Source organism: Pelodiscus sinensis, chromosome 1 (genome assembly GCF_049634645.1).
Source record: "Pelodiscus sinensis isolate JC-2024 chromosome 1, ASM4963464v1, whole genome shotgun sequence".
NCBI lineage: Eukaryota > Metazoa > Chordata > Testudines > Trionychidae > Pelodiscus > Pelodiscus sinensis.
In genome coordinates this window covers 37240567-37253284 of record NC_134711.1, presented here as the reverse complement: position 1 = coordinate 37253284, position 12718 = coordinate 37240567, and the positions used below count along the sequence as shown (strand labels likewise).

The window sequence follows — 12718 nt, the reverse complement described above, 5'->3', positions numbered from 1 at the left end:
TTGCTATTAAATCAAACTCAGAGCAGTCCCACAATCATTTTTTTCTGGGATTGAATTCTCTTCCACACATGAAAACCCCATAGCCAAATGGCCACATTTTTAAGATTTTCTCTTGTACTGATCACTTAACTGTATTGCATGTTTTAAAAAGTTAGAAACATCAATTTAAGGTAGGTGTTTGTGTGTGTGTGTGTGTACGTGTACACACACACATTCATGGTTATTCTTTGTGTTCTGTAGAGTGCTCTGCATAATTGTTGGAGACATGGATCTTGAACTCAACTTAGATGATGGGTAAGATTCTCCATTCATTTCAGATGGTTAAATCTCAGAGGATCACTTATAAATGATTCTAGGTGTACATGTCTGAGGAAACCTGCATTAAATGACTACCCAAGTTGCCAGTAAACATTGTTTAATAGAGTTGATCACCTAAGAAAGCTTGGCCAGAATTGTACTCAGTGGCTACGTCTACATTGGCACCCCTTTCCGGAAAAGGGATGCTAATGAGACGAGTCGGAATTGCAAATCTGCGGGGGATTTAAATATCCCCCGCGGCATTTGCATTTACATGGCTGCCACTTTTTTCTGGCTTGGGGATAAGCCAGAGAAAAGTGCCAGTCTAGACGCAATTCTCCGGAAAATAAGCCCTTTTCCGGAGGATTTCTCATTCCTACTTGAAAGATATTTAAATCCCCCGCGGATTTGCAATTCCGACTCGTCTCATTAGCGTCCCTTTTCTGGAAAGGGGTGCCAATGTAGACGTAGCCAGTATGATTAGGGATATTTTGGGATGATCTCTAAAGACAGAAGGTTGCCTTGTAAGAGGTTCTGCTTTAGATTTGAAGTATAATATTTGTCAACATTATTGAAAATTTAGATTGAGATGACAAGCTATTTTTTAAAAGATCTTAAAAAAAACAATGTATGATAGGAGATAAAAATGTATTGTTGTTACTGACTTCAATGAAACATCTGTGATTAAGAGCCCAGCACAGGTGAATGTGATGGGGGAGGACACACAATACCTTCTGCATTCACACTCTTGTGCCCTCTACAGGCGTTAGATACATTCTCAGTACTTGTCTGAAGTAATGCCAGCTCCAAGCTAAAGCTACAGTGAAACTGGTTTCAACAAAGGGTCAGAGCCATGGTCATGCCCTCTTGAAAAACCAACAGAACTGGTACGATACTTAGGAACTGTATGATGCATGATGTAAAAGGGTTAGCAGGGGTAGTCTTGCACATGCTCATCTAAAGCCTTAAACTCAGTGGGTTCTCTGCTGTTCTCTAGAGATGCATAAGAGAGAGAAGCAGAACTGGCCAGATAGCAAAGAGTGGGCATGCATACATCATTTCTCACCCAGCTGTGCAGTTTATCTACAAAATGCCTTTATTATCTTTTTCCCTGGGGGCCTCTCTATGGATAGGACCCCTCTTTGAGGAGTTTCTTTAGTCAGCCATGGGGAATGGGAAGTCACCAGGAGCACGAAGCTGCTGTAGAGTCACAAAACTTTCCTGCTGCTGGACCCAGTCTACCAGTGTTCCCCCAGGATCCATGGGGGTCATAGGAGACACAAGATTTCCTCTATCCGAGTCACTTCCTGTGGATTTTACCATGGGTGGTAGGTTTTTTTGTTGGGAATCCAAATGAAGCAATGGCTCGAATTCTCCAAGATATTTAGCCTTCAAACTTCCACTGAAATCAGTGGTTGACATTCAGTTGATTTTAGTGGAGTCTAGGAGCCTAAATATTTTCGAGGATCTGGGCTAATATGGTTACATACGCTCATTAGAGAGCTATGCCTGAAAGACACAGTTTATTCCAAAATGTTAGTCTTGGGGGAATTCTGCAATTGTTGCATTTGGAGCCATAATAAAATTGCATTATTAGCCCAGGACTGAAAATACAAAATGCATAAGCATTAGAACCTAACATGGAAGGCAAGTTTCTTGTAATTTGTACAGATATAGATAGGCATACTGTGTTTGGACAGCACCTAGTAAAATGGGTTGCTAATATATAATAATAATGTTATGTAGAGGTTTCAGGGGCGAGCCAATTTTTGCATTAGACTCATAGGCTGTGTCTAGACTGGCATGGTTTTCCGGAAATGCTTTTAACAGAAAAGTTTTCCGTTAAAAGCATTTTCGGAACAGAGCATCTAGATTGGCATGGACACTTTTCTGCAAAAGTACTTTTTGCGGAAAAGTGTCCGTGCCAGTCTAGACGTGCTTTTCTGCAAAAAAGCCCCGATTGCCATTTTCGCGATCGGGGCTTTTTTGCGGAAAACAAATCTGAGCTGTCTACACTGGACCTTTTGCGCAAAAGTTTTGCGCAAAAGGACTTTTGCCCGAATGGGAGCAGCATAGTATTTCCGCAAAAACACTGACAATCTTACATGAGATCATCAGTGCTTTTGCGGAAATTCAAGTGGCCAGTGTAGACAGCTGACAAGTTTTTCCGGAAAAGTCGCTGATTTTCTGGAAAAACTGGCCAGTCTAGACACAGCCATAGACTTTAAGATCAGAAGGGACCATTGTGATCATGTAATCTGATCTCCTGCACATTGTAGGACACAGAACCTCACCACCTTCGTAAAAGATCCCTAACTTCTGGCTGCGTTACTGAAATCCTCAAATCAGGGTGTAAAGACTTCAAGTTATAGAGAATTCACCACTTACAGTAGTTTAAACTTGCAAGTGACCCACCCCCCACGCTGCAGAGGAATGCACAACCCTGGCAGGATCTCTGCCAATCTGACTGGGGAAAATTCCTTCACGACCCCAAATATGGCAGTCAATTTGACCCTGTTCTCCTCTCCCTTCTTTTAGTTAGGGTAAACAAACTAATCTCTTTGGCTTTGTCTTCACGGGGAGTTCTTCTGGCAGAAAATATGCTAATTAGGACTCATTAGCATAAGTTGTGACATCATTAGTATATTTTCTGCCGTTTCTTTTTGTACAGGGGGTTTTTGTGCAAAAAGAAGCAGTGTGGACTTTTTTTTGCGCAAAAGCCCTGTTTTGCGCAAGATCCTTATGCCTGTTCGGGGTTTTTGCGCCCCTCCAAAAAAGTCCATGCTGCTTCTTTTTGCACAAAAACCCCTTGTGCAAAAAGAAATGGCAGAAAATATACTAATGATGTCACAACTTATGCTAATGAGTCTCTAATTAGCATATTTTCTGCCAGAAGAACTCGCAGGAAGAACTCACAGTGAAGACGTATCCTTTGAATTTCCTCTCAAGGAAGTTCTTCCATTCCTGTTTTCTTAAGCATCTTCCCCAGCCTGGCATAGTCTCCCAGTTTTGCTACTGTGAAAGTAGTTTTTTCTTTATTGCATATTATGAAAATGTGCTTTGCAAATCATACGATAGGAGAGAGAGTCAAATGGACGACTCTTTATTGAAGGCCAACTTTATATATCAATATCCTATTTCTTCAGCTTCTCTTTATGCTGAAAGAGACAAGCATTATTTTCTTAAAAACTTTTTAATACAGAAATTTACTTTGAGATTTTAGTATAAACTGGATTTTACTTTCTGAATATTGCTTTTAAAAATTTAAATTAGTTACTATAATAATTCAGAAGTGTTTCCCGCTGATATAAATTTGACATAAAACTTGTATAAGGGACCATAAATATCATCCAAAGAATGATTTTAATATCCATTTTCACTAATTTTAGTAACATTATTTATCTCATTTAAAGTTGTTGATGAAAGAGTAAAATATAAATTTTTTTTACAGAAAAATTCTTTTCATGAACATTTGCCAGAAACAACAAACTGAAAAGACCAACTCCAAATACCGTATTTCTCTGAACTGGAAAGAGGTATATTAAAAAATTCTGGGGACTAAATAAGAAAAGGCATCTTTTTCTTTGTAATTAAGTTAGGATAGAATAAAATATATTTACTAGTTTATAAAACAGACAGTAAAGTCTAAGATTATCAATTTGAATCAAGTTTTTACTAATGAAATTGAGGGAAAAATGTAAGTTAGGTGTCTAACTGCCCTTGGGCCTTTGAAAATCTTCCTTTTATATTTTATTCGTCTCCATTTATGTACAGTGCATCTTAGGGACCAAACTTGTGACATCTTGAAGAAGGTTATAATGGCCTCTGACACTAGGTGGTATTGAAATGAAAGGGGAGGTGAATAATGCATGCTGTGTAATTAACACAATGAATGATTCATTAATGAAAATAAGAACACTACATGGGATCAGACATGTATCCTGTTTCCAATAACCATCTATTCTAGAATTTTTTTCTAGTACTTTCCCTTTATTTCCTTGGTTATTTATTTTAATAAAATCCCTGAAAACTGCCCATTATAGACATGTGCATACAGGGATTTTGGAGTTTCACATCAATTTTAAACTGTTTTCTGTTTCTTGTTAAAGGATACAGAAAGAAACAATTTCTTTTATGCTGTACTTGGATTCATTCTTCCTATAGCATATAACTATCAACCTGACTTAATGATAATAGTCATTGGACCAAACAGGAGCCTTGGTGTAAATGGGATTTCTCTGCTTACGAGTTTACTGCAAGGTTTAGCTGAATCCCGAATTCTTGTGGTAATTCAGGTAAGAAGTAGCATTAATCTTGATTACCTAAAATTCTTTTAGCTAACAGAGAGCAACTATTATATTTAAAAAGTCTCAGAGGTGTAGCCATCTTCGTCTATAACTTTAAAAATGAGTAGTCTTATAGCACATTAGATACTAACAAATATACATAGTAAAATTGCCCAAGAAAGCTCATGATTCTTTATACTTTTGTTAGTTTCTGAGGCAGGGGTGGACAATAATTTTTCATGGGGGGCCACTCCACGATTTTGGTAAATGGTCAAGGGCTGCATTTTCTTATGGGGTGTGTGATTGGGCAGTAGGCACAGGCACCCCCACCAAGGACACGCGGCACCTAGAGGAAGCTGCCAGCCATTTGAATAGCTTTGGGTTGTATCAAGCAGAGAGCCTCCCTTGGGGTCTAGCACGGTGGGCCACAGGCCAGATCAGAAGTCTTGGCAGGCTGTATATGTATGGATCCACCCCTGCTCTAAGGTTCCATGTGACTACTTGTTATTCTATTTAAGCATCATTGTCTTGAGTAGAAGTAGCACCAGGCTATTGGCCTTACCAGAATACATTGTGCTGGGAGATACTCAATTTTATTTGGCTAATTCACCTTAAAATAACAAATAAAAACACTGCAATATTAAAAAAATATTTAAAAGAAGCCTATGTAATAGTAAGATTGCATGTATAACATAGTCAGAGTCACTACATTTCAGATTTGTAAAAGTGTTTTGATACCTACAGGTACAGATAAGTACCTACAGGAATTTTCAAAATCACCTGTACATTGAAATCATTGGGGGCTAATCTTGAAAAGCTCACTAGGCACCTGGTCTCTAAGCATCCAGATACCTTTACAGATTTGGCTCTTATTCGATTTCAGATGTGTAAAACTGCAGTAATGCTGCTTTACTTACCACAAGGGTGTTACACACCTTAACTTTTTTTAAGATAGTTGCATGAAAGGTGCTATTATAAGTACAAAGTAGTAGCAGAATTATATAGCAGGAAAGAAGCAAAGTGAACAAAAGGAAAAAGTGGACTATGTAAGTTACCGTGAACCCATTTACAAAGTTACTAACAAGTATTTCTGTGGGATAAATATACCACGTATAAATTGTTTTAATGTAATGAAATACATTAAACAGAATCTCTTTCCTGAAAACTGCTCCTGTCAGGGACATGTTATTTTTAAGTTGCCCATTAAGTGATCTTACCATACATTATTCTACATTTCTCTAGAATTTTCTTTGAATTTCCTGTGCTATGATATTTATCATAATCTGTATACCGAAAAATTAGTTTATTTGTGTACACTAATTAGGAGCCTGCAGCTGGGAAGAATTCTTGGGAGTCTGAAGGATAGGCTAAAAGAGATGAAAGATGAGCTTGAATGGGCACATGAGCCTCTAATGAAAGACTGAAACAGGTTTATATGAACACTTAGCAGGGAGCTCCTATGATAAAAACATGGACATTTTATATAGTGTACTTGATTTCTTTGAAGAAGTAAAATCCATGTTATTCCTTTTCAGTGAAATTTAGTAACATTTGGGCATGTTCTTCTTCATGAATCACAATGACCACAGAAAAAAGCATTTGTTGACATTATAACATTGAATTAAACTGTTAAAAGATTCTAGAAGTTGTTTATAATATCATTGCTGGTCAAAGCAAAATGAATCATTGTTTGTGGTGGAAAATACAGCAAGTAAATAAGTCCTATTTTCTTCTGTTTTTCCATCTTTTGTTCTGTTATTTCTCTTCTCATAAAAGAGTAATTGAGAAGTAATTTGTATTTGAGACAAATTGGTTTTATAGTTCACAGTACAGATTCCTTAGTTATCTACTTCTGAAGCAACTTCTCCACTGGTAGCACTTTCAGATTTGAAAACTGAAAGTTACTTATTATGATTGATACTGTCAGCTTCATTACAATAGATTAAAATGTTGCATTCTGCTGTTGAACTAACACAAAGTCTGCTTCACCACATTTTTTAAAAAATAGGACATAGAAATAAAACTAGTACGAAGTGTGGCTACAACTTTGACTGGTGTTTCTATACCTGACTTTGGAGTCTATGCACCTGCTTCCCAAGAAAATGTACTTGAAATAAAACGATTGAGACACCAATTTAAACAGGAATGGAAAATGCTCCAGTGTTCAGGTAAGTAATCTGTTTGTAGTTCCACTTCTTAGTACTGAGGGCATATTTCTGAAAAGGCTATAAATTTCCCACGGGTTAAATTGTGTGCCATTAAAGTCAATGGGAGATTTTCCATATATTTGAATGGGAGTAGGATCAAACCCTTAAATGCCTGGTGAGATGTTTCCCTAGTGCTCCCATCATTGAAGTAAGAAAGTGCTAAATTCAATAATACAGTGGTTATACAGAACATGGAATACAGCCATTTCAAGTGCTTAATATTAAGCACTCACATTGAAAAATAGTTTTTGTACCAAAAGATTGTATATTCAGGGATAGAAATGTAGCCGTGTTAGTCTGGTGTAGCTGAAACAAAATAGAGGACTATGTAGCACTTTAAAGACTAACAAGATGGTTTATTAGATGATGAGCTTTCGTGGGCCAGACCCACTTCCTCAGATCAAATAGTGGAAGAAAATAGTCACAACCATATATACCAAAGGATACAATTTAAAAAAATGAACACATATGAAAAGGACAAATCACATTTCAGAACAGCTTCTGTTCTGAAATGTTCTGAAATGTGATTTGTCCATTTCATATGTGTTCATTTTTTTTTAATTGTATCCTTTGGTATATATGGTTGTGACTATTTTCTTCCACTATTTGATCTGAGGAAGTGGGTCTGGCCCACGAAAGCTCATCATCTAATAAACCATCTTGTTAGTCTTTAAAGTGCTACATAGTCCTGTATTTTATATTCAGGGAATAATTAAGAGACATATAGGCTTTGCATTTATTAACCTTTTTCAGAATGTGGTTCAGAGACTACCATTTATTCACCAGTTTACCTAGTCTCACATGAATAGTTCCATTGACCTTCACAGAGCATAGTGATGTGCTTAAAATTAAGCACATATATAAGTATTTGAAAAATCAGGGCTTGTGCTGGAACAGGACTCTGTCTTGAGCAGGGAAATATGCTTCAAGCACCAGGATCCAGAATGCCTCCTGATGCCAAACATACATTTATTGGCTATGGTGTTAAAGCTAGCAAGTGGGTTGATTAACACTTTGCTTATTTATGCCAAGACAGAGAGATCCCAGAATAGTCTACGAAGTGAAATGTAGCTTTTGACAATATAAAACCTGCCAAAAGCAAGATATATTAATATCTTGTCCTGGTACAAGCAGTGCCTTCCCACCTCTTGGTACCTGGAATATGGTAAACCAGAGATAAGGTAGAGGACAGCAAGTTAAGATATTGGTATGAATTGGTGGGATGGATCTTAGGTAACACATAAAGTGCTAAATAGAGGTAGTATTGGGGAAGTATCTTTACTGGATAAAGTGAACATACTATGAGATAAAAATTGCTTCCCAAACAGAGAGGGTATGTAAACGTCCTTTTCCTATTGAACAATCTTGCTTTATGCAGTAAACTGGCTGAGATTAGCGATTTGATCTCTTCAATGTTTTAGAAGAGAGGGGAAAGGGAGCAAGTTTAGGCAAACAAAATTAAACATGGGGATGCAAACACCACTGCGACCGCCTTTCTCCCCCTGCCCAAAAAAACCCCTCCAAACAAACAACCACCACCCTGCAGCTGTTTGTGGAAGATTATTTAAGCAGCTTCAGTAGAAATGTATTTTTGGGATTCTGTTGTGTAGCTTGACTAATAATTGTGCTGATTTTTTTCTTTGTAGTAAGAGACTAGATTGTTGGAAACTGAAGTCACTTGACTAGCTCTATCATTTGACACATTTCGTCATAACAGAAAGAAAAAAATTGTCACTTTTGGTTTTCTTTTAAATCAGTAAACGAAGAGATTATCATACTATGGCCACAGCCATTTACAATTGTGTTATGACTTTTTATTAAATATTTTTGTTTAAAAAGGCCACATTTTTAGCTGAGAGCTCTTGCTGTGAGTCTGCAAATTGTGCATGTATGAAGTTATTCATGCAAAACCTGCATTTACATGTAACTCCCTATCAAATGATTTTGCTGCTTTTAAATGCATGTTCTATCCGGGATAGCATTTACCATATTAATTCTCTTGCCATACCCAGCATCTTTCTATATGAATTCCAATGGTTGAATGCTGTAAATTTGTGGTATCTAGCTCATACTGAAATATTCATAATTTTAAAAGTAGTTTGTTAACAGGAACTTTGTTTTTCATTCTTCACTCTCCCAATTAAGATTGGAAATTAGTAGGGTCTGTAAATGATAAAAAAAGAAGTAATTAAAAGAATAAATATCAGTTTTAAAAATAAAGCGCTTTACTAAGAACTATTTTAATCTTCCAAGCAATGGAGAGATTGTATGTTTTCTACATATAGGAATATTAATATTTTATCATGATTAAGCACAATGAACAAGGTGAACATTTGAAAATGTATAAAAATAGCTACGTTTATGTGGTGACATAGCTCAGTTGTCAGCGTAAAACTAATGCATCTAACAAAATGAGCTCAGGGTATTAATTCCAGATCCCAAAATATAAAGCAGTGCCTTTTTTTACTTATCTCTACGAAGTCTATTCCTGTCACTTGGATTGAAATACATGGTAGATATTTTATATGTGATCTTTCATCCATGTTTAACTTGCTCAAGTCAAAAATAAGGTTATCAAGAGCTGAGCCACAGAAGGAAGAGACTAGCCAGCTCTGAAAGCCTCAGCCCCAGCCAGACTCCCAGGGTTAGCGTGCTCCCTGCTATGGAGAAGGGAGCCTTAGAGCCCGAGGCTCTAATTGTGTTTTATTGAAGTTTTGCCAAATATGCAACACATTTAACAAAATGGTTTGGTCTCGTGACTCATCCTTTACTGAAAATTTATGAGTAGCCCTACTCATAAGTTGCTTAGGCTTCTCTTTGATTTAGCTGCTTTTGAAAATTCTACCTAAAACAACTACTCATATGCTTAAAATTAAGTATATAGATTGCAAGATTGGGGCCCATGTGGGAACACAACATGTAACAGTACTTACGTCAAAACAATCTGAATATCACAACTTTAAATTGTAGTAATGTTCTATTAATATGGGTCACCATATAACTAGTCCTATTTTGGCTTCTGTAGCTCATACTGAATTTTGACTGGAGGTCAGAAGGAAGCAGTTTTCCATACTGTGAGAGCTTTTGAGATTTTGAAAACTTTTACTGTCCCAAATTGGGATGAAAATTCAAAATCTGATTCTCATGAACCAAAAAATTCATACCAGGTCAACTGAAACATTTACTTTTTATTTTGACTTTTTAAAACTATACAGAAACTTAAATTTCTAAACAAAAAGTTATTTTAATTGAAAAATTAAATAGTTTCAAATTTCAAAACTAATTTCATTTTTTCCCCAAAAATGGTAAATTTGTCTAAACCAACCATCTCCTTACAAAATGTTTTACATGGTCAGCATTTTCTGATGGCAAAAACATTTTGCTGAAGTTATACTTCCAGCCTGCCTTCATTAAATTGTAATATTCTGTAGTCAATGCTAGAATGACACAAAGATTTTTGTATTTTAAATTATTTTAATTTGAGCTCTTTATCAAACTAAATGGAATATTTTCAAGTACGATTTTTTCAGTAGGATTACTTTGCATATAAATTCAAAAGATTGTTTTTAAAGGTTGATATGTATTAGCCAACTATTACAATAAAAATTGTTTATTTCTGTACATTAACTGTCTTCCAGTGGCATTCTTTACTATAACTTGGTCTACACAAAAATATATTGGAAGTGTAAATGCTAAAAAGTGTAATGCAATAATAGCAATCAAACTAAAAATAAAACACCTACTTTAGTTTGAAAGGAAAATCCAATTTACGGTATTGATATAAAATTATCAATAAGGTGAGCCAAAACAACATACAGAGACTCCGGATGAGCTCCAACCACCTTCATCTGCACCTTTTGCAGAACCCCACAACAACCAACTACCCCTTGCACCTGGATCCCCCACACAACCTTGTTACCCTACACCTGGATCCTGCTGGCCTGACCTGTCACCTGGTGCTGAGGGACAGGATCCTGGGGTGTTTCTGGAACATGCCTGTCCCTTGGTGTGTGTGGGGTGGAGTGGAGGGGGGGGTGCAGCAGAGTGATCTGTGCAGCCAATGGCCTGTGCTCCCCACTGCCATGCCAGAATAGGGTTACCAGGTGTCCAGTTTACAACCAGCAAGTCTGGTTAAACGTCTAGTTATCTGCAGTAACTGGCCTCTGCTTCCTAGGGAGGACAGAAGAGCAGCAGGTGCTGTTGGAGCCAGCACTCCGGAATGGCTCCAGAGGAAAGAGGCAGTGGCAACTCCCTGTCCTCCACCCTGCCCAATTTCATTTGGGGTCTCTCAGAAGTGGGCCTCTCTCTCAGAGGCTACTGAAGCCAGACTGAAAGATTTCAGGGCACCAGAAGTCCAGGGGTGTGTGACGAAGAGAAGGGGCTGAGCCAGACTCCCTGCCTGCTCTGCTCTCAGAACCTTTGCATGCCAGGGGTGCATCTGCATGATGTTCCCACTCCAAGTGCCAATTCTGCAGCTATTAGCTGGGAACCACAGCCACTAGTAGTTGAGGGCAGTGCATGGTGCCACCTGCCCCCCCCCCCCCCACCAACTGGGAGCAACATAAGGTACCACCTGGCCAGAACCTGCACCCTTCACTACTTCCAGCACCCCAACCCCCTTCCTGCCCCCCAAATCCCCTCAACGCCACAACCTCCTGATTCAGCCAGTACCTCACACCTGAAACCCCTTCTCCAGCCCTGAACCCAGACCCTCATCTCCTGCACCCTAACCCGCTACCCCAGGCTTCAGCCCAGCTCTCCTTCCCGCACTGCGAGCCCCCGGGCTTCCGCTCAGAGCCCCTTCATACTGCAACCTTTTCCCGTGGCCTGGTGAGGGGGGCGAAACGAGAAATGAAGGGACGGGCGGAGTAAATGGCCCCTCACAGGAAAGGGGGCAGGGGCAGGGTGTTTGGGTTTGTGGGATTAGACCGTTGTTGGCAACCCTACAACCAGCCCCCCCCCGAGTCAGTGGGCCCTACAGCCCTGGGCAGCTAGCTGGGGGAGGCTGGAGAGGCGCTGGCGGGCACGCTGCAGGCAGGCGCCGCCCGTGTATCTACTGCGCCTGCAGCTCCCTGTCTGCTCCGCGCAAGCCGCCCCGCCCTTCGCAGCCGCCCCACACTTTCCAGCGCTAGGCAGCAAGGCGAGCCCCTGCCCCCCTCCTCCGGCGCCCCCGTGCACCCGCGAAGGGAGCCGAGCGCCGCCCGCTCCGCGTCCCTGCCCCGCTCTCCCCCTCCCGGCTGCCGGGCCCGTCGCTCTCCCGTGACGTCCCGAGGGCGGCGCCGCCGCGCTCTTGCCGGAGCCGGAGAGCGGGACGCGCGGCGGTCGCTGCTGTCGCGGCCCTGAGAGGCGCCTGGGGCTGCTGAGCGCGGGGTAAGGGCTGGGGCGGGGGCGTCACGCGCGGGGAGCTGCGGGCTGCCTCGGGTGTTGCAGGGTGGGGCCTGCCCCCGTTGGGGGAGGGGGCCAGTCACGGGGGGAGCGTGGTCTGGCTCGGCTCACAGTCACTGTTGGGGGGGGGGGGGGGCTGCACATCTTCGGGTGGTGGCCGCGGAGCCGGGCTGGGCTGGGCGCTGCTGTTCTTACGGTTGTGTGGTCTGCTCCTGCTTTTAGCGACTGGTACAATCGCCCCAGCTCTGTCTACACTAGCTCTCAAACTGTGACCGTGGCTGGAATAATTTTGCGCTCACACCTTTTTGACACTGTAAATGGAGCTGAGCTTGCTGCTGAAAGTTACCTTTGTTAATCAAGTTGTTGGGGGGGGGGGGTCTTTCCTGACAGGTTAGTATTGACAAGACACTGGGAGGTGCTAGTGCTTGACAGAGAAACACTCTCTTCATGTGATGACCTGGATTTGTTCATGTACCATGGCAGGGCTTTTTCTCTATGTGTAAAACAGGAGTGGTTAATAAGTGGCCCACAGGCTGCAAGCTG

At 40.5% G+C, this 12718-nt stretch overlaps 2 protein-coding genes across 4 annotated transcripts in view; both read left to right on the top strand.

The window, feature by feature from the left end:
* HDAC10 (histone deacetylase 10) overlaps nt 1–10411 on the top strand; it is a 45643-nt gene extending 35232 nt beyond the window's left edge. For both annotated transcript variants that reach the window (XM_075928170.1, XM_075928159.1), the window contains 5 exons: nt 241–294; nt 3749–3833; nt 4407–4592; nt 6592–6751; nt 8437–10411. In XM_075928170.1, the coding sequence (XP_075784285.1) occupies nt 241–294; nt 3749–3833; nt 4407–4592; nt 6592–6751; nt 8437–8447 (496 nt within the window). In that variant the 3' untranslated portion in view covers nt 8448–10411. The remainder of the gene's footprint in view (nt 1–240; nt 295–3748; nt 3834–4406; nt 4593–6591; nt 6752–8436) is intronic.
* A 1432-nt stretch (nt 10412–11843) lies between these two features.
* The window catches only part of TUBGCP6 (tubulin gamma complex component 6), a 36419-nt gene continuing 35544 nt past the window's right edge, over nt 11844–12718 (top strand). Inside the window, exon 1 of one of the 2 annotated variants that reach the window (XM_075928150.1) lies at nt 11844–12160. The gene's annotated coding sequence lies outside the window, so the exon portion shown is untranslated. The remainder of the gene's footprint in view (nt 12161–12718) is intronic. The other variant, XM_006122622.4, reaches the window with a different exon arrangement.